The sequence below is a fragment of the Synchiropus splendidus genome, chromosome 17 (genome assembly GCF_027744825.2).
Source record: "Synchiropus splendidus isolate RoL2022-P1 chromosome 17, RoL_Sspl_1.0, whole genome shotgun sequence".
NCBI lineage: Eukaryota > Metazoa > Chordata > Actinopteri > Syngnathiformes > Callionymidae > Synchiropus > Synchiropus splendidus.
In genome coordinates this window covers 2,960,620-2,983,013 of record NC_071350.1, presented here as the reverse complement: position 1 = coordinate 2,983,013, position 22,394 = coordinate 2,960,620, and the positions used below count along the sequence as shown (strand labels likewise).

Below are 22,394 nucleotides of genomic sequence, written 5' to 3'. Positions count from 1 at the left end.
AATTGCATTTAGGGTACTTTAATGCAACCAAAAGCCAATTACAATGACTGACGGGATTAAAGCGATCAACGTCTGGTGTATGAAAGGAAAACCATGACTGACACATGTGTGTGATAGGATGTATTACAAATAAGCATTATTTTATCATTACACATCACCAAACTACAAATATTTTATCTCAGGTTGTCAGTAGTCAGGACACAGTATTTAGTATGGCATGGCAGTAACATGATATTTTGAGTTACAGCTGCAGTCATCTGGACCTCTGATCCTCTGACCTCTGACATCAGCAAATAGTTCTGCTCACAACCTGCTGGACACTGCACACTGCCCTTTTTTACTTTTGAAATTTTGCTTTGACAATTCGATATTCTAGGATAACAGGTGATTTCCATTATACATTCAGAATGACATTATCGTGTTCAGTTAGTATCAACTGATAAAGGTGAGTGAACCTTTGCAGGTAACAACAGCGTAAAGCTGCTGTAAAGATCACTACCTCCATTATGCTTCTTGTAAAATATAAATGTTGACCTACTGTAACCAAGACAGGTCCTGAATAAATGATAAACTAGCATCAAAGCCGCCACCTGAAATAGACATTTTAAGGACATCTTAAAGTCATGAGTGAAAAGGCATGCTGTGTAGGGCACGTAGAAAAATAATAACTAGGAAAAGCTGAATAATGTCAGAATGAAACTGAAGTGAGGAAGTGAAAGGACACAACATAAAAACAAGGTAAAAATGAGAATTAATGTTTGCAAATACTCAGAACAGAATGATTGCATAAAACAATTGTATGTAAATGGAAATACACAGATGAAGCAATAAATCTCTTAACTTGTGCAATCGTTTAGGAACATTGTATATCAATATCAATATGAAGAACAAAATATGCTAACAGAAACTGAACAAGCCATATATGTAAATTAAAAATTCAAGAAAAATAAATAAACTCTCTTAGGGTGTCTTCAAGAATTATCTCTGTGTGTTTCTGCAAACGATGTGTGGGTTTTTCATGTTTATTTAGGAGTCATGTACAGTGTGTGTCTTAAATCAATCGACAGGTAAAAAACAAATAAAGGTAAAAAAACATCACTATCTGAAAATTCCCCAATTCTTTGAAACGATGTTAAATGAAAAAAATGAGATAAATAATATATACACAGACCGCTATGTATATAATACACAATGCTCTTATAACACAAGACATATCAGACCCACACACAGGCAAAGAGCAGTTCTGTGTTCTGTATGTTCTGCATGTGTCCGTTTAAATAAAATATTCACCACAACTGCGCTTCATGTCCAGGTTTATTTTCCATTGAAAATGGACTTGGAAATAATTAAAATCTTCAGCGATGTGAACACAGAAACACACAACCAAGGACCACATTAAGTCACTGCATCATCAGTCATTACACGTGGCTCAAGGGTTGAAGCCCTAAAAGCACGAAGCTTGGTTCCTTCCCCATAAAAATAAATAGAAAAGGAAACACAAAAGTGCTTCATAAGCATCAGACTAACAAGAAGGAACGATCAGAAGTTGCATATCTTAAAATTCAAGTACTGTACCTGGTTGTGGAAATAGTGCCATTTAGTGGTAGGAGGGCAAACTTTTAAAAACAAGAGATACAATACGTTCTACCAACAATACTGCATCTTAAGAAGTTAAAATAAATGAATGACACTAATAAGTTAAAATTATTTTAATTGATGTATGTTCTTTGCTGTGCTTAGTGCAAAATTAAGTTACCATCCTGATGGGGCTTTTTTATGTTTTGGGTTTTTTTTTTTCAAAGTAAAGTGTTCACAACTTCAGGAATAAAAAAAAGAGATGTTCACATTTATGCAGGTCAATCTTTTTCCTCAACACATAGAAAACATGAATTTACAAACAGTTGCTGTAATGAATTTAAATAATAATAATCATTATTATTATTATTATTATAAATGTACGTGTAAAAATAATATGCATTTAAAGCAGACTATCAACTTATAAAGTGCATTTGAAATATTTGAGTCAACTCAGCAAGAAAAATAAAAGGCCATTCTGTTACAGTCAACAGATCCATGTTCTCCAATCTGGTGAATCGATTATGAGAGAACTGCCTGAGGTGTCACACATGTGTGCGGGGGCTACATGTTTCACAATATCTTCTAATCGATCTTTTTTTTTCATCTGTCAGAGGCCTTGCACATGAAGTTAAAAAAATGATGCAGTCTGTAGTGCGCCCCAATAATCTCATCGCAGCACACCACACACAAAAAGATTGCACCTCCCCAACTCTTAGCACTGAGAAGCCTGTCCTCGAAGCCAGAACTCTCATGCGATCATACGTGATGATACCGAGTGGAAGCATCACAACAACCGAAAAACACAAGACGCACCATGATGGTGGTTTTCATATGCCTTTTTTAAAAAAACAGAATAACTCCGAATAGAAACATCATAATAACTAAAGGAAAGGAACAGATGCCGCCTGGACACCTGAAGGAACAGACCGGGAGAGGCATATTGCAGTGCTTTACTAAAAAATAGTGTTTTGCTCTCATCAAGTCAAGTTAAATATACCAAGATGCGTCTCCTTCTGAGCGCTCCATGAATATCGTTATGTGCGTGGCCCCCTTTAGTTTGACCTCTCCATTGGTCCTTGGCATTTTCTCATATATTCTCTGGTGCATGAGCTTTTTGTTGTTCTTCTATCCTGAGTGTGTGCTTCTGAACCTCTTTGTGCTTTTCCTTACTGTGCCTAGTTTTCTGATTCCACCCGGTTTGTTGACTCCCTTGGTTCTTCCTTCTCATCTGTTGTTTATATTTGTGTATTATTGCTATAAACCTGTCATCCAAAGAGAACAGAAACATGATAGCAGTGAAACCTTACTGCATCCTATTAAAATAATATTTGACAGTCAACTCAACAATAGCACGTTACTTTCAAATGATGGGTAAACTTGTCACACCCAGCAGATGATGACTCATCCAATAAGAGCAGCCTGCGCATGACTTGACATCAACTGCATCCCCCAGTATGACCTCATTAAAAGGCAGGCTGCTACAAAAGTCAGCACGCCAGAAAAGAAATTAACTAATATTTTCACAATATCCAGCAACGTGCAGAAGATTGTGAGTGAACTATCACCAAAAGAAAAAAAGCCACCCATAGCATTTAAAAAGTCGACGTTCACATGAAACTATGAAAAAAAAAACATGAAAAGTTTGTCTCAAGATAAGCAAGTGGAAGTGGTAATAGATCAATAATTTATGTTTTTTGAATGAAAATAACCATATGGACGATGGATTGCATCATGGCGTCGCAGAGAAGCACAACATGCAGCTGCTGCAGATGTTAATTCTTCTTGGGTTTTAATGTTTAGCTGATCTGTTCATGTCAAATGTGGCTTGGTTGTCCAGTCACAATACTGATAAAGTTGTGGCAGGCAGCTCGAGAACTGTGTGAAACAACAAACTGCGCTGCTGTTTACAAAACTGAACTTGATAGCCAAGATGCCCAGTGTACAAACATGCTCTGATGTGTCATGTATAAAACATCAGAATAAATCAAAAGTGGATTTCTTCAGATGAATTAAATATTCAAAAGAACCCATGGACTTCCTCCATGTTTTGGACTTTCCCTGTGGCACTGGACTCGCAGTCACACCACATCTGCCTCAGCTGGCAACTCTCGGCAGTCTGTAAATGTTTCAGTGAGCAAACTGAAGTCACAGCACGCTCACAGAGTGGACTGGACCTCCTCGTGTCGCAGGACTTTGTAGGTGAGCCAGTAGAGGACATTAAACATCAGGAAGCTCATGGGGAACACCGCTCGAGAGATAGTGTCAATCCGTTTGGCCCGGTCCACAAAGCGCTTCCGTATCTCGTAGTAGCCTAAACCTGGAGGCAGGTCAGCGAACACTGGTGTTGCGTCCATCTCAGGGGCGCCTCCTGCTGTCAGTGCAAGTCCATAACTCTGGATGAGTAAACCCTGCTGTGCCAGCTCCTCTTCCTGGAAGAGACAGGACATGTTCGTTGGAGCATTCATGCACTCAGGAAATCTAAAAACCTTGTTGGGAAAGTGACTTACAACTTGAGTGCAAGTTCACCTGCTACCTTAAAATGCAACCTAGATATATGCACGTCCCCCTCTGAGCTTTTCTGGGTTTCCTCCAGTCACTGTAGTTTCTTTTCCAGTCCATGAACACACATTAAGGGAGATTGACATTTTTCTTAATACTTTGACTCAGTAAATTGAAGTGGTTTGTCGACACCAGATTTCTAGCATCAAAAACCCAACACTGGATTTGTCGACTTGTAACTTTAACCAAACACTCGACTGCGAAGTATCGACTATATTCATGCAGTATTTTAGTCTATCAAACAATGTCATTTGTCCATCTGGCTACATTGTTTGTTTCCCTACCAAAAGTGCAGCCCTTGCAGCTGTCAGTACTGATCAGAGACAGTCCCAGGTTGGAAGAGCAGCGGAGCAGTGACAGACTGATGAGTCACTGATGCTCCAGGGGAGCAAAGGTTGGGCTGTCTGCTCCTGACAGGAGCTACTTTACCTGTGGTTGCCTGAAACTTTTATACAGTTCCTGATGGAAAAGTGTAACTTGTGTGTTGTGTCAGTCAGAGAACATATATTCCATTACAAATATGGATTAATTCATTCAACACAATGAATACATTCTTATATTGCAACATATTCTCAGTCCTAAGGCACAAGATATCCTCTAGTCTCAAGTGGATTTTTGCCTCCAACAGGAACAAAGAAGTCCCATTTAAGGAAGACGGAGGTTGGGGTCAGGGCAAGCAAGGGAGTAGCGCTCCTTTCACTCTGGATATTTGATTTCATTCACTTGGTTCTGTATACAGTATTAATGATGGACACGTAAGACTTCATGAAACAGTGTCCTGGTTTTCAAAGGCCACCAAATGGCACTGTCTAATGTCAAATTTTTGGACTTGAACAATTAATTCTATGAAACCTCAGTTTCACTTTTAAACGCCACCTATTGAGCTCCAATAATGAAGACGCTGTTTCATAAAACCTCATCAGCCCTCTCTTAGCACCTCACATGATCATGCGCTTCACTCAGTGTGTAGTTATTGCCACCATGAGTGAAGCGCATTGCTAACATACTGTGCTATTAAGGTAGTCAAAAATGTAGATCTTCCGAAAAGTCGTATTACGAGTGACACTCGTATTTTCTTAGTTTGTAATAAGTGAAGATGTGACTGTCTTTGTTTTTTTCTTTCATTTTCTCATCATTTAAGTATTATATTTGTTTATTAAATGCATGTATTTGACTGATCTTCTTGTTCTAGTTTTCATGCTAATAAAAACGTTTTAATGCCATTTTTAATCAAATATATATACATATATATTTTTGTTTTTTTCTAAAATTCGTTGAGTATAGAATATATCCCTGGATATCGATACTGAAACAATCTCTCTGAGTAATAAGAGCATGATGAATACTTTAAATACCAATAACATTTTGCTCTTACTGTCTCAAATAATATACCAATATAGTAGAATAATTGTGATATAAATAATAATAATAATGTAATAAACAAAGGAATAATATCCAATTTTGTTAATGCTGTTTCTTCTGCCCTGGACGTCGAGTCAGTCGTGTTGCACCGGATCACTGTTTCTGAGCTACAGATTGGAGATCACCATGTTTCTCTGCTGTCTCCAGAGAGTTTTTTTTTTAAGCATATACGTTCCATTTATTAGACGGGGCAGAATATTTCTATCTCTCATTATCCCATAAAAAAACACTTGAGTGTTACTGACACACAAACTGGGTCAAAAGGACATGGAGCATGTTTCAGTGCAGAGTTGTCTCCCTCTGATGGAGAGTGTTTCTTCCAGCCGCTCTACATTCCTCTGACCAACACAAAATCAGCCCAGTGATGACGTTTCCCAGCTCCAGCAAATCTTGTTTGAGCCCTATTACAGTAGTATATATCAAAGCGTGCATACAAGACATATCAATTTAATGAATCCTTTCAAGCATTGACCCATGCCCATGTGGCAACCCACTCACTCTGCACAAATCAGTGACCTACCGCATCTGCCCTCAACCCTTCCAACTTATTAGATCCACATATTCAACTCAAGGCATTGCGCGGCAGCATTTCCCTCATATATCATCAAGAACATGTGCTATGCTTTCATCTGTGCACCATCTGGCATTGAACAGCAATTTATTAAATTCACTTTGACCCTCATTCAGTGGCGGCTGGTCAGTAGGGGGCGCTGGGGCACTGCCTCCATCCTCATTATTTTTTTAAAGCAACAGTGCATTCAGACTTTCTAAAACTAATAATCATTCATTATTACAGTTTAGAGTAAGAGAGTGTCCGTTACATGTCACCCATAAAATCTATATAAATATTTAATTTTGGGGGAAACAGCTTCCAGTTCATCAAGTACTAGAAAAAGTGCCACTTCACCACAGCTGTACAGGCACATGACACCAGCAATTCATCCAATCAGCACTCTAGAATCTGTTGCCCGGATCACGTTCCCCCACAAATTCAGTAAGAAATTAAGTAAGATGGAGTCCTTATACTCACCTCATCTCAAATGGAGTGCAAACCTTTAGATTGACGGTAGACCATTGGTCTCAAACTCGTGGCCAGTGGGCCATTCGTGTGCCATAGTAAGCAGTTTTGTGGCCCGCCACTGCATGTACAACTTTAGAGGCCCCCAATGTGCCCCTTTCTGTTCAATGTAAAGTCACGATTAAACAACGTATAAATAAAGGCCTGAAGATGGAGCTTCTCAATAATTTCTTAGTGCCAATGCAGATGTAGCACTTGTAGTACTTGGTTGCTGCTTTTCTTAGGAAATGTTAGCAGAAAGTGCATCAAGACTTATAATCGGTCTAGTCACCTGCTCTGCGGCTCTGCCTCACCTAGACTTCATCTCTGGTGGGCCCCCTTGGTCAATCAAGTGTGAGACCCATGCAGTAGACCAACCAAATAGTAAACATTTCCATGAAACTTCTAAGATCCAATCACCCAAATAAAGAGTGTTTCTTCTGAAAGTAGAAATTTAGGGCCCAAAATTCAGTACTATTATGTAGCAAATTTGGGATATCTGAGAAAATATTTTCTCACTCTGCGTTCTCCATGGACACAGTTTAAAAAACAGTGGCGTGAAGGCAACATACCCTGGCACAGACGCTGCACTGGGGGGTTACGGTCCCGTGAGTCGCACTGTTGCCTGACGTGTTGTTTCCCTTCACCTTACTGTCACCGCTTCCCTGCTGATGAGTCAAACACACATGCACACAACTACAGTCAACAAACAGACTCATCTGTTGGCATTTTGGCATTAAGTGGGTCAGCGCTACCAAGTTAGTGCCCCAACCACTGTTTAGTGTGTTGTGCCATTAAAATTGCATGTCTATTAATGAATACTGCAGCTCTGCTCCTGTTCTGATCAAACATTACACACTTAAGAGAGGTGGAACAGCCTGTTTCCTTCTTCATATCTAAATATTAAAAGTACTTGAGTAAGATGTTAGGAATACAAAGCCAAGATTGGAAGGAGGTGATGGCTTGAATTAATCACAGGTCAGTGGCCTCCGCACTTTCCAACTGAAGCGCAGCATGCAGCTGAGGACTGCAGCACGTGCAGAGATGGGCAAAGAGAATAGCAGGTGACAGTTGCCGTAGGGGCTGAGTGGGTGTTTAATACTCACGGTTCTCTGACGCTGTTGCTCCTTCAGCTTCTTCCGAAGTCTGAAAAACTCCTTGTGCTGTCGTGAAACGAAATTAACGGCAGCGTACTCCAACAGTGCAGCAAACACGAACAGAAGACAAACGGCCATCCAGATGTCTATCGCTTTCACGTAAGACACCTGTGGATTCAGGTCGAGACATCGTGAGAGAAACAGTGTCATTCCTGTTTTCAAAAGCATCATGTTGTCAAGCTCCATTCTGATGTGAACGATGTACTGAATTTCACACATCTCAGGTGTGTGAAATGGGTATTTTGAATACAGACAAAAAATCTCGCTGCAAAAATTGAACATTTAATTCCATTTAATCATCAGGAAACTGACAGTACTACGATGTGGCAGAACAACTGGCAGAGTGCCTGCTTGTCCAGTTGCCATTGTCATTAAATAATCTATCGACAGACATCATCTCATAATTATAAGCAAGATGTTATTGTTCGGTTTATTTTATTTTTATTTTGGCAGTTGTCTTTTCATTTTTTTTTTCCCTCACATGGCTGGTGCTCCGAATGAAACTCACTCCAGTGCTCAAAAAAATCGAGGCGTCCCTGAACATTGCCAGAAGCTCACGTCTCTTGACCAGTATCGGCTGTACTATTCCGGTCGCTTGTCATAGTGAAGGTTTGCTCCTGAGAAACTGAAGCTCCTTGTGTTGCCAGCGCTTTTTGTTATGAGTTGCGTTTTTGTTCATTCAGTGCCACCGGCGTGTGACCAGCCTGCGTCAGCCTCTCGTGTTTGTTCTTGGACACTTGTTTTGGAGTCGCATCTTCGGTGTTATTTTCCCCCCTTTGGATATATTTGTGCATAAACAATAAACTCTTGAACTTGAGTCAGTGACTCCGCATCTGCTATTTGGGTCCAATGCACAGCTACATGTCACACAAGTTCTGTATGTTCAAACACCCAACATTCCCTAAATTCATATTACCAACGTAGTTGAATCATTTTTCCACGCAATATCCATATATATTTCTACACAAAAAAATTCCATCTCTAGCACATTTATAATGTCAACAATTCCATCATAGCAACTCACCTATCCTTCTGTCAAAAAGTCTTATTTAACCACAGAGACCTCTGTCATTTTATCCATCCCTGGATCCTTTCAGTTGTCTGACCAAAATGATCTCAAATGAATCCTACCATATCCATCCATCCGAAATTCGTGCAGGAATCAATCAATTTAGTCATTTCGAGCTTGTGTGCACACAATGCAGCCGTGAGGGGGGGCAAGCCAGTTTTCTTCTTATGCCGGTCCCAAGCCCGGATAAAAAAAGACAGAGAATGAGAGGGGGGAGGCGTGCCAATAGACAGAGGAGACGAGGAAAGACAAGAGAATAGGATTGAGACTAGGGACTCTGAATGTAGGAACTACGACAGGGAAGGCTACAGAGTTGACATGATGCAGAGGAGGAAGGTGGATATTCTATGTGTTCAGGAGACCAAGTGGAAAGGTAACAAGGCTAGAAGCTTAGGAGCAGTGTTTAAACCATTTTATCATGGTGTAGATGGCAAGAGGAATGGAGTGGGTGTCATCTTGAAGGAGGAGTTTGTCATGATTAGATCTATATTCCTCTAGATTCATCTAGAAGTGAAACGAGTATCGGACAAAGTGATTTATCTCAAGTTAGAAATTGAAGGGGTCATCTTCAATGTAGTTAGTGCGTATGCCCCACAGGGGTGTGACCTTGAGGAAAAGGAGACCTTCTGGAGTGAATTGGATGAACTGCAGGAGTGTGGACTTTGCAAAAGGAATGGAAATGGATGTGGTCAATACTTTCTTCCAGAAGAGAGAGGAGCATAGGATGACTAACAGAAGTGAAGGTAGGAGCACACAGGTGGATTACATCCTGTATAGACAATGTCACTTGAAGGAGATTTGTGATTGTAAAGTAGTAGTGGGTGAGAGTGTGGCCAGTCAACATAGAATGGTGGTGTGCAGGATGACCATGGTGGTGAGGAAGGTGAAGAGGGTAAAGGCAGAGAAGAAGACAAAGTGGTGGAAGCTGAGAGAGAAAGAGTCTTGTGTTGCCTTCAGGGAGGGATTGAAGCTGGCTTTGGCTGGTAAAGAAAGACTTCCAGATAACTGGACAACTACGGCTGAGGTGATCAGGGAGACAGGTAGAAGAGTGAAGTGAACGAAGAACTGCAGAAGTGTGTACAAAGGAAGAGGTTAGCTAAGAAAAAGTGGTATGTTGACAGAACAGAAGTGAGTAGACAGTACACTTAGGCCCAGCAAAAGACAAAGGTAGTGGTGTCAATGGCCAAACAGAGGGCCTACGAGGACTTGGGGAGGTTGGACAGTTAGGAGGGTGAGAGTAATTTGTACAGGATTGAAGGTTAGCTGCAGTAAGACCGAATACATGTGAGCAAATTAGAGGGACCCTAGTGGAAGTTAGGATATAGAGATAAAGTAGGTGGTGGATTTTAAGTACATAGGCTCAGCTGTCCAGGGCCAATGGAGAATGTGAAAAAGTGGTGAAGAAGCGGGTGCAGGCAGGATGGAATAATTGGAGAAAAGTGTCAGGTGTGATGTGTACAAAACGGTGGTCAGGTCAGCAATGTTGAACTGAGGAAAAGACAGGAGGCAGAGCTGGAGGTAGCAGAGATGAAGATGCTGAGGTTCTCTGTGGGAGTGACAAGGATGGATAGGATCAGGAAGCAGTATATCAGAGGGACAGCACATGTCAGGTGTTTAGGAGACAAAGTCAGGGAGGCTAGAGTGAGATGGTTTGGACATGTACAGAGGAGTGATAGCCAGTACATTGGTAGGAAGACATTGAGGCTGGAACTGAGGAAGCAGATGACAGGGTGAGTTGAAGGAACATGATCCGCTGTGGCACCCTCCCCCCCATTCAAAACTTACCTCTGACTGGTTCACATCGAGAATGCACACATCTACCTCCCGCCCATCTAACCCACTTGTCAATCCATCCCTCAGTGTTCCGTGCTGATGTGTATCATGCATATGCGCTTGTTTCTGGTATGTTCTTTCGCTGATGCAGCTAATGCAGCTAATGATGACTAACGGTGACCCTTGATGAGACCACATCACTCTCAGTCTTGGTGCCAGCCCCCTGGTCTAAATCTTGCCATGTTCTACCCTTGTGTCAGCCAGTCACCTGCCTCCGTGAAATATTCATAAAACTGCTCTTTGCTTCATTTAACGCAGAGTCTGTGTTCTACTTTTAGGGGAAAAACAGAATCATCAGTCAATAGGCAACTGTGAAAATAGTAACTTTAACTTGACAGACTGGAAGTGCATTTTGTCATGCTGTTGAGATTTCAGAATCTCTTGGGTTTATGTTTTTAAAAGTTAAAAAAAGTATCCAATTCATTTGAGATTATAATGAATTAACCGCAGTTCCTCACATTGTAAGACTTGACAGCAGACTAATCAAATTTAGGGTGAATCCGTAATTTGTTTGCTGCAAAGATGAATGGAAGATTTTTTTTTGTTTCTATCCTTTTCTAACTTTCCGTCCATCGGTGCAATCTCATTTACAAATCTTCATCATGGATGTTTTGGTTATGACATCACTTTGTCTAATGTGGAGCACCTGGTCATGTTCCATACAAAACACAGTTCATGTGCAATTCATCTGTTATTTACATCAATTTTCTTACTTTTGTTTAATCACAATTCATGTGTCAAAGTCCCAGCCCTAATAATACATGCATTATTCTGTTCAGAAGTCTTTAATGTGAAGATGAAGTCCCCAACACCCGAGGACAGTGTCTGGCACAGATGTGGATGAAATTGTAAAATTCACATCTCTCTTGAAACTGCCTGCTTCTGCATCTTCATTAGTTGTTTTTGTGGCCTCAAAGTGGAACACTGGACAGCACCATAGCCAGAGGGGTATGGGTACCTATCCAGCTCACATGAGGAAACTCTGAATTTGGGTCTTTTCTTTGAAAACATGCAAAATATTCATATCAAGGTTTATGTCGCAAAACATCATTAACAATAGAAAATGAATGGACACAGTTTTTCTCAACATGTCTCAGTCACAGTTGTGCACCCAGGTGCAACCTCCCAGAGTCATGGGTGCATCTGGGTCATTTCTGGCCACTCCAGTTTCCTCTCACAGTCCAGAACATACAGACACTGTGTGTGTGGTTGTCTGTCTCAATATTCTTGACTCAAACTGGCATCCTGTCCCTGCCCTTTGCCAAATGATGCTGGCAACAGCTCCAGCATCCCTGCATCACTGGGAAGTATTTTTTAGAAGCTCCTCTTAACGCTGAACTTCGTGTCCATATTTTAATGTGTCTGCAGCTATAACTGACCTTTGTGCTGAGCCCTCACCAGCAAAGAATATTGCCCATCTTTTACCTTTAATGAGGAACCATGCGCAGAATAATATAATTCATTCTTGCCAGTTTAAAATGTAAAAAAAGTAAAAATCTACCTTTGGTAAAGATGCTCTTGAGCCCGAGCTCTGTGTCGTCATGGTGAGAACCGTTGTGATGCCAAGGCCGACTCTCGCCGGGGCTGCATCCATATTGATCCAGAAGGACACCCAGGACAAGATGACTGTCAGCAGGCTCGGGATGTACATCTGAATCAAGTAATAACCCATCTGGCGCTCCAGGTAGAACTTCACTTCGATGCAGGTGAATTTGCCTGATGGGAAGAGGAGATACAAGTACAAACTAACAGTCTCATTAGATGTTGATTGAAACATCAATTTAGCTAGGATGTAGGGTCATTTTTGGCTCCTACCTGTGTTGTAGTGTTTGGTGCAATAGCCCAGGCCCTTCTCCTCCTTCAGCAGGAACTGAGGCAGAACAAGATCATCGGCCACCTGAACCGCCCCCACATCAAGCCACTCAAATATCAGATCATTCATTGTGTAGCCAACTGCAGTTCACAAAGATGAACAGAAACAGTACATGAATTTTAATGACACATTAAACTCATCGGATGCGTCTTCCTAGATGGACTCACAGCTCTCTAGCTGCATTATACATATCTGGCTGTCCATGGGGAAGTTCTTCAGGTCCATCGGGCAGGACAGGGTGAGTGTGAGTCTGGAAAACAGCCAGAAAAAATGTGGACATAAATAAGTGACCTGGAATAGAAAGACTAACTAAATGCAGTGTCAGTGTCAGTTTCACAGATGATATTTTAAACTCTAAAGACAGAGAATACAAGCAACTTGTAGGTAAGGGAAAATGATAATCATTTCTCTTCTGTAGCAAGCTGGTTCAACAAAAGAAATCTCTGCATAAACCCAACTCCAATAACTTAGTGACATTTAGGATTTTTGAATATACATATATTATACTGCATACGCTCTAGACAATGCTACACCCTACTCTAATCACGTTCATAACATACTCATTCCAGGGCCTTGGAATTGGATTTCTTGTGACTTATTTTAGCTTTTTCATGAAAAATGATAGGAATCCACTCAACAACAATTTAAGCTGAGCCACATGGTTGCACAACAAAAACATCAATATGACTGAGGCTTACATTAATATTTGGTCTTAAAAAAAACAAAAAGGAGGTTATCCTGTGTTTTTTTAATTCAGTGGCAATAGATGATTTGATTTCTGCTCATCAAGAAACATTTTTATCTTCTTGTGTCTAATTATAACTTGTTATTATTACGCTACAGTTCACCAGAGCTTTAGTGCCACTTTACTGATTTGATTTCATCTTAGCCTGCAGTTATTGTGAGCATGAACTTGTACACACTGTGAACTGGACAATTCAATTACATCTGAACTCAAGTGAAGTGAAAGAAATGATGGAAATTAAAAGATGTATTCAGCAACCTATGGTAGCAATGTCATATCAACACATCCCTGAATCTCAGTATTTTGTATCCGCCAGCGACAAAGCTCCCTCTATCACCTGATGCTGTAGAGAACGTTGCCATTCTGGAATATCCTCAGCAGCTTGTTGTCTGTGGTAACTTCATGGAAGTTCGCTCCCTTTTCATTGGCAAAGAACAAGTCTGGCTTCCAGATAGAGTCCAACATTGAGGGGTCAAGGTCCAATGAGTCATCAGGATACTCCTTATAGGCCAGTCTGGGGTCATTCCACTGCTGCCTCAGAAACACATTAAGGCGATAATCCTGCAGGCATAAGAGACTTATTTTCAGTGCACACAAACATGGAGATATAATGTGGGGGTTGATGCTTCACTCCAATGCGCTGCATTCATTAATGACACAAATATTGTGTAGTGGTAAAATAGGGCATCTAGATGCCAGCGCCAATCTTTGGCAATGCAGGACATTTCAAAGTAGACCAGTCCAAATATAGCAAGATTTGAAAGTTTTGAAATATGAGCAACACGTCATTCAATTTCACACTACATGACTACTTCCGTGCCAAGAGAATAAAATTTTGGCTTGTAAAGTACAATAATTGATGAATATAACAATACTCTAATGATTGTCGAGGTACATACCAAGAAGACCGAGCAAAGGGTCACATTGGATGCTAATGTTTCTCTATTTCTGAAATCACAAATCGCAATCTCTGAAGATCCCAGAATCCATGGCCATTTTCACATAGTGAAAAAGATTTCTTTTGGTAAACCGTCAGTACAATGAACACTTAAAATATTGAGAAAAATCAGATATATGCAAGTATTATTGCAGAGGAAAAGGATTTTTATCTTCACCAAAACTTCACAGCGGGTAAGTAAATCTAATTGAACACAACATTGCTGGGAAATTGATCTTGCAAAAATGGATTACCACAGTGACCTCCGTGTGAAATTCTGAATGACTAAGGCAGTATGTTTCTTCTGACACGTGAGGCAACTGAATAAATGAACACAAGCTTTACTAAAGATTTACAGATTTACTAAAGTCTTTCAAGCACTAAAGCACTGTCTGTACTGATGCTGCAGTGAATTTACAGTGTGGGGCACACATACATTACAGTGAGAAGAAAACACAAATCAATCATGTATTCACCGGGTGCAATCGCAGACATTTACCACAGCGCTAAAGACAGCCACCTTGACTACATCCCCAGAAAAAAAGCTTTAATTGAATACGAACAGCTTGAACAGCATCTTGATTTATCCTCATATCCTCACACTAGTAGCACCTTCTGCTAATTATGAGAAAGCTGACAAAAAGCGCAAACATCAAACAGGCACTCACTCACTGTGTCATCTACCCACAGTTGAACCGTAAAATAAAAGTGACACAGTAGAGTATGCAAGAGTCTCAGTGTTTTGTTGCACACCTGACTGCTGTGCTTGTGGTGAGAAACTAGAGAAAGAAAGAAACTTCAATTAAAGAAAAAGATATTGTATACTGTTGGGTTTTTTTGTTTGTTTTAATCCACATCTAAGATTTGTGTTTTTTATCCAAGGTTAGGTTTTAAGAGGTTCTAAGAGCAGCGGCTACTCTATCATGAGGAAAGTCTACAGAGTTGGAAGGTAGTTGTATGAGCCGAACACAAGATAATTCGACGATATAGAAAGAAAATCTCTTCGTGGGTGAACATAAACTTGATCTCTCACCACTTGCTAATGATTGAGACCACATGTGAGGCTCATGTTTTTTTATTTCTCCAGTGTCTTTCACACCATCATGTCAGCTCTGCTGGAACTGACTCTTGTGTCCTGGATTATTGACCACAGTATGTGTGCCTGCAGGGCTGTGTGTCAGACTTAGTAGTTAGTAATACTGGGGCACCTGAGGAAACATTTCTCTCTCCCTTACTCTTCAGTATTTACACCATGGACCTCAGCTATCGGTCAGAGTCTTGCCACCTTCAACAGTTCTCTGATGACTCGGCCATAGTTGGTGACTGAGTACGGGGCTGTGGTGGTGAGCAGAACCATCTGCAGCTCAATGTGGCAAAGTCCAAAGAACTGGTGGAGGACCTGAGGAGGACCGAGTGTCCTGTGACCCCTGTTTCCATCCAGGTCAATGTGGAAATGGTTGAGGACTATAAATATCTTGGTCCACATAGACGATACACTAGACTGGGCTCGGAAAACTCAGGCCCTTTACAAAAAAGGCAGAGCCGTCTCTACTTCCTGAGGAGGCTGAGGTCATTCAACATCTGTGGGAGACTGCTGAGGATGTTTTATGAGGCGGTGGTGTCCAGCACAATTCTGTTTGCTGTGGTTTGCTGGGGCAGCAGATTAATGGTTGCAGACAGTAACAGACGTAACAGACTCAAAGCTGGTGATGGTGGGGGTGAAACTGGACTCCTTTGAGACAGCTATGGAGAGAAGGACGCTCCTTGAAACTACGGAGCATCCTGGACAACATCACCTACCCCTTTCATCTGCTCCTGGTCCAACACAGAAGCATACGGACTAACAGACTAAGGGTGGTTTCTCACTGCGGGTTCTGTCTCGGGTGGCCTGAGTTCGATTCGCCCCCTACTGTGCAGCCTCATACCTCTGCGCCTTAGGCGATGTCCTTTTTTTCTCCTCAGGTGGTTTGTGACCCACGACGAAGCATCAGCCAGGCGACAACCTATTTAGCACCATCAGCTTGACCACCTTATTTCTATGCCAAATCTTAGCACTACGAGTCATCATCACCTCAGATATTAACTGGTGACGGACGTCCGTCATGGCTGTAACAGAACGTGGCATTTCACAGCCAAAACTAAACATGAAAGAGTGTTGTCATGTTTATTTTACAAGGAAATAGCGGAAACAAGCTGCGTAATACGTACGCTGCGTAATTACTGACGATCGAGAAGATTTTAGTCAGTGAAGTTCAGATCCCGATATCAGAAATGATCAATGAATATTGAAAAGTTACTGTAGAGCGCAGCATTATTCAATAGAGCAAATCTGTCCGTCAATAAAATCAGATATTTATCAGCCTAATAAAGTCGAAAAACATGTGACTTATTAATCACCCGTACACATCGCGAGTCCCCGACCGCAGCGCTCCAGTTCCCCAGCACCAGTCTCCTGCAGGTCCCAGCTGCTCACCTCAGTGTTCAGGGAGTTTGAGAAGGTGTATGTTGTACGGATGCATTGATGCTTGATGCGAAGTGGAGGCTAGGTTTACTCATCACAAAAGGACTCCACCACCTTGACCCACTCACACACAAACATACTGTGGAATCAGGCAGGTGCCAGACCATGCCGAGACAATGAAGTTTTAGCATCCACAAAAACAATTTATTTCTTTCTTGCCTGAAGACAGAGGCATATCAGGGTCAGTAGGAGCGAACGTCTCTTAAAATAACAGCCGACTCATCATTGCCCCGTGGCACAATTTCACAGCTTTTCAGCACGGCTGACAAATTTGTAACAAACAAATTAGCGGAACATATGTATTATATATATACAGTACAGTGGTATTGCAGGATGAAAGAGAAAGAACCCTAGTTTTGATTCAAAGACATCATTTATTAAATGACGATGTCAGAAAAATCGCATAGCAGTCAGCAAACCAAAGTACCAATTAGAGAATCAGGTCCTGAAAATCTTAACAAAACATCCACTTAGAATTAATGACATGAATTTTTCACTTGAATCCATTTAGGTGTTTTATATAATTGATGAGTTACGGTGAAATGAGGAAAAGTGGCCATCCCAAAATACTACTTGTGGCACTGATGCATAAAATACATTTAAGAAGGAGACTTGCGTGGACTCTAATGTGATTGCTTCCTCCTAATATATTCCCTATCCCTTAGCTGTCTTTACCCATCTCAGTGCTAACTCTCATACTTCTCTCTCAAAGTCACTCACTTGAGCTGCCCAATAAAACCAAAATGTTTCCTACATCCAGGCAGATCAACGCAGTTAACCTTCCATAAAAATCTTGTGATCAGGCTTTTAGCTATAGGGCGTCTTGGCACCCAAAACCGTAACACCCTGTTTCCTCAGCAGGACACCCTAAATGTATTATTAGTGCCTGTATAACACCCAACTCGTGGTGTCATCTCTCTGGTTTACAGTAAATTGTGTTTCCGCCCGGTAATTTCGGCAAATATGATCCAAATTAGCAGATTCTCGAACCTTTCGCAACCATACTTTGGCCATCACAGTCGGCATATTTGTTTAGCGGCATAATCTCACAGTGATCCATATTGCAGCATGGAAGCGCGCTGCTATGGATGGCATGTCTGACACTGATGACAAGAGGAAACCACAGATAAGTTCCAAACTTTAAACAATCTTTCACAAAACTAACTCATTGCTTTCTAATCGGAGGAATATTATCACTTAAGAGGCTAAATTTTGAGTGTCCACTGGGGTTAAATTAATGTATGAAGCATGTAGCGCTCTCAAGGAGTGCTACAGAGCATGCCTCAAATGGTGCCACCATGTTTGTGTGTATAGCATGTACAGAAATCTTATCGTATTTTTAAAGAAAAGCAATGGAAGTGCACCAGAGATGAACTGGCTAGAAATAGCTGCAGAAGGTGAAAATATTAATCTTTCTGACATCTATACTTACTGAATGAATAATTGATCACATTATTGAGAAAATGTTTTATACATACATATACAACAGTGTGTTAAATTTAACAGTATTTGCAAGTTTGACATTTCTGTGATGTTAAAAGAAAAGTTACGCTTCCTAATAGCTTAAAACTGAAAAAAAAATAAGAGCAACAAATATTACAGGAAGAAACTAGGATAAAATGAAAGCAAAATGATTGTCAAAAAAGAAACTAAAATAGGCAATAGTCAAGAATAGAAGATAAAAAAGTTGGAGAAAAAAATTACGGCAATTAACAATGATTACAATCGTTAAGAATATTGAAGGGATGTGAATACATATTTTCAATCTGACGTTAAAAAAAAGAAAAGTTAAAAATATATTAGAATAAATGGAAAAAAATGCTCTTTTGCGGACAACATACAACAGTATTATTTTAATCTGTAACTGTATTACTTTAGTATTTATTAATTTTGGGGGACCTTTGGGGTTGCTAATAACATGTCAATAATAACATATATATATTACCAGGCACCTCACACCCCTCAAAGTCACGCAACCTCAAACTCATCATTTTATTGGACATTATTATTATTATTATTATTATTATTATTATTATTATTATTATCTTTAAGGCTCAGTGTGAAGTATGACTATGCCATACATGCGGCCCTTTGACTGTACATATGCAACAAAAGCAAAAAGCAGCAATATAATGTGAAAGTGAGTAAATTACATTGTATCGAGAGTAATTATTTTTAAGAAAAAAATAATGAAAATTATTTGTTAAAGCAAGAAAATTGGAGGAAAAATTATTGGTGATTGTGATTATGGAATCAAATAAAAAAGAAATGTAACATAAAATAGGTGACAAGTGCAGTGAAAATAACGCTGTGTCAAAAGGAAAAAAGGAAGATGTTTCATATGATTTCTTTTTCCGAAACAATGGACATGAGGTCTAAAAAAATAATCTCACCATGGTTGTTTCAGTGATGGAGCCGAAGCTGTTAATGAAGATGTTGCATGTGACGTTGACTGGAGGACCTGAAGGAGAGCAGTCAGTCAGTGCACATGACTTCCGCCTCTTTCTTGAAATACCACCACTGATGTTTTCACATTAACAATTGAAACAGGTGAAGTTCATGGAGAAAAGAGAACATGCTCGTTCTTTCTGGTAAAGTCCAATTTCCAGCATGCTCATGTTAGGGCATCCCATCTGTCGACCATCGAGACTGAATATTTCATTGGCACACGAAAACATTATTTATTGATTCTCCTTAAGTTACATTAGTTTATTTATAGCTAATCAGCAGGGATTTATCCAGCATGCACTGACAATGATGTGGAGCAAGTATGAAATATATATGAAACTCAACCCCAGAGACTCGGGGGAAGTATGTCAGAGAGAATCTGCCAACTTCACTCTCAACTGGAGATCAAGACTTAAACAGGCCTGTGGGGTAACAAAGCCGGGTTACTGCACTGTTCTGACAAGAGAAAAAAAGATCTCAATGAAGTGTGGGTAAAAAAAAAAATATCTCGTGACCTCAGGCTGTGGGTCATGGCGGAAGGAGAAAAAAAGGAGGGTTATGTGAGAGTATGTGGCAGCCTGCAGCACAACTCTCACTTCTGACCCATCTGTGGATCAAGCATTCAGCAAACAGCACCTCGCACTTACCTTTAAAGTTCGGCCTGATGCGAGCGTCGTAGCCAGACGTACGACCCATCAGCTTGTCCAGGAAGTCTGAGGGTGATGGAGGCTTCACTGACCGCGTCGGTATCTTCATCTCTTTACACTGAACAGACCTGTTGACAGATGAGAGAATAAAGTTATAATCAAAGTACAAAAAATGTCACATTGTTAACATCATTCCTGATTTATTTTTGGTTGATAAAGAGAGAACTGTAGCGCCAGTGATATAAGAATCATCAGGGAGTCAGTAGCATGCACGTTATAGGCCAGATTGGATCTGCTCACACAGCAAATCCAAAAAAAGGCAGTTTCAGTCTCGTGAGTCTCGATGGGTAAAAAAAAATGTGTTATAATTTAGCCCAGAAAAAGAGGCAATTCTTCATGTAGAACATTTTGTTTTTGCTTTTTTTGATGTTATATTTAAGGCACACTAAATTATAGACATTTTTTTAAATTTAATATTAGCTTTTCTTTTCATTGTCGGTATGCTTTTAGCGACACTAATGGATTGAATTTGATTCCTTTATCCTTATCTTATTTGATTACTTCATCTTATGACTTTATCTACGGAATTTCATTTTTTTAAAGGCTTTTAATGCTAGGTAGAGCTTGGTAGAGTAGAAAAGTAACAGGTAGAGCTTGGTAGAGTAGTAATACTTAGACACACACTGACACAGATTTTGGAAAAAATGTATTTAAAAAAGCCATTGGTTCACATAAGTCTGCAAAGGAGCAGGTACAAGGTCAAGGCGGGTGGATCTTTTTGTAGGTAAGAGCCAAGAGCAAGGAGATGCCCCGACAGGTTACCGCAGAGAGAGATAAACTCCCACAGACAACATCAAAAATACTAAGTTGGACTTGAGCCAAAGAACTGCAGGGAACTAACTCTGAACGTTGGGCCACTTTTATCAATCAAAGAAATCCTAAATACATATGGAATTCGGCCATAGCATAACAAAACAGTTCACAAGTCACGTGTTCCTCAATCCTACCTTCATTCGTAGCAAATAATAATCTATAATCCTCAAAAGAGGCTTTTTGGATGGCCACAAACTTCTACTGTCGATGCTCAGAATCACCCAAACTAGAAATGAGACATGCAGAACAGAAGAAGTCGGTATGTGTAGTGTATGTTGAAGGTGAATCCAATTGTAGCAATACAAGACGGCTGACATAAGATATAATAAATGTCAAATGAAAATCGTCTCTTCATTGAGAAAGAAACAACAGAGTACTTTATCAGTATAAAGAATCAATACCCGAGGCGCTGCCCATGTTTTTACCCATTTGTCGATGAGTAAGGCAGGAATTTTGCTAGCCCTTGCATATTTGTTGATGCACAGTATGTATGAAAGTGTGCCTTGTTCCAGTCAGAAGTTAATCCAATTTTCCACTTTGCTATTGCCCGACCCATTGATTTTAAATGACCCTGAGCTCATACACGTTCCTATTAGCTTATACACCTTCCCTCTGTTTGTTACACACCATGAGATGAATCAACAGTCAGCGCACTGAAGCGCTTGACCTATTTTTATACTTCTCAATCAGCAAATGAGGGAAAAGGCCAGCGACTCGACTGAGCGCCACAAACACATTTTTTATTTTTTAAAAAAAGAAACACAAGAAATATGTATATTTATACAGGGAAGGTGACAAAGAAGTGTGTCTTGTCTTCAATGCGTAACATGACAATGGAAACACCTTTAATATATGCCACCTTAATTATAGCTTTAGATATAAATATACTCATTTTAATGAATTTAATGATACAAATCCTTGTAATACACCTTTTTTATACATAAAATAAACACAAATTATTCAATTTTGATTGGCAAATTCACATGAAAACATTCATACAGTTATTTAAATGAGTTACCGTTGTTGTAATACGCAACAACATGATGATTTAAAGCTTTCTCAAAACACAGGAGACTCAGCAACAGAAATAGCAACACATTAATTCGAGTTGGCAACAAAAACGTGAATAAACTGCAAATGAGTACAAACTCGTTGGAGGTCTGACATCTTACTTAAGGAGAAAAGACAACTTGGCCCACATACATGGTGACATTTCAACAGTTGGTTGTTTTCGGGTTGGTTTGCTGCCCTAAACTATAGCTGTCGTATCCTCACGCAACTCTCCCTTTTACCATTAATGTACAACATTAACATGCTTTACATTGTTGACACGGTGAGCGCAGTTATTTGTCACTGGTTTACTGACAGTAAGACAGAAGAAACGGGGTTACAGTACCTGCCTTGTAGAAAGACGAGAGATGAAGCCCAGGTCATACACAGGATGTGCAGTCGCATCCTCAGCCCGAAAAAACAAAGGGTTAAGTGACCCAGATCATGAAATAAAAAGAGTAAAAGTGGAACTTGTTACTCCTCCAGCTCGTCCAGTTCTCTGCACCTCGCCTCAGCTGGGGTAAAGTTTAACAGGATGCTCCTGTATAATTCAGAATCTAGGGGAAGTTTAAATCCTGCCAGTTTGTGTGGGAGACTGAGAGCTTTATCTCTTTTTCATGGCAAG

At 40.2% G+C, this 22,394-nt stretch overlaps 1 protein-coding gene across 3 annotated transcripts; it reads right to left on the bottom strand.

Moving 5' to 3' along the window:
- Nucleotides 1-30: 30 nt before the first annotated feature.
- On the bottom strand, nt 31-22,394 carry glra4b (glycine receptor, alpha 4b). 3 transcript variants are annotated; one of them, XM_053846342.1, is made up of 10 exons: nt 22,116-22,394; nt 19,847-19,974; nt 19,145-19,212; nt 13,631-13,854; nt 12,716-12,798; nt 12,491-12,628; nt 12,177-12,391; nt 7,723-7,779; nt 7,189-7,284; nt 31-4,007 (listed from the first exon to the last, which is right to left on the bottom strand). In XM_053846342.1, exons 1-10 carry the CDS (start codon nt 22,172-22,174, stop codon nt 3,735-3,737), a joined length of 1,341 nt encoding a protein of 446 aa, XP_053702317.1. In that variant the 5' UTR covers nt 22,175-22,394; the 3' UTR covers nt 31-3,734. The 3 variants fall into 3 exon arrangements, with proteins under 3 accessions (XP_053702317.1, XP_053702318.1, XP_053702316.1); XM_053846341.1 differs by having other exon boundaries at nt 33-4,007; nt 7,723-7,881; nt 22,116-22,393; XM_053846343.1 differs by lacking the exons at nt 19,145-19,212; nt 22,116-22,394 and having other exon boundaries at nt 32-4,007; nt 7,723-7,881; nt 19,847-19,969.

Excerpts from the sequence above, each read along its gene's own strand:
- glra4b (XM_053846341.1), bottom strand. The coding sequence starts at position 22,174 with ATGCGACTGCACATCCTGTGTATGACCTGGGCTTCATCTCTCGTCTTT. Across the intron at positions 12,392-12,490 it reads CACCAAACACTACAACACAG|GCAAATTCACCTGCATCGAA; the intron begins GTAGGAGCCAAA and ends TCTTCCCATCAG. Across the intron at positions 7,882-12,176 it reads CAAGAGCATCTTTACCAAAG|GTGTCTTACGTGAAAGCGAT; the intron begins GTAGATTTTTAC and ends CTGAATCCACAG.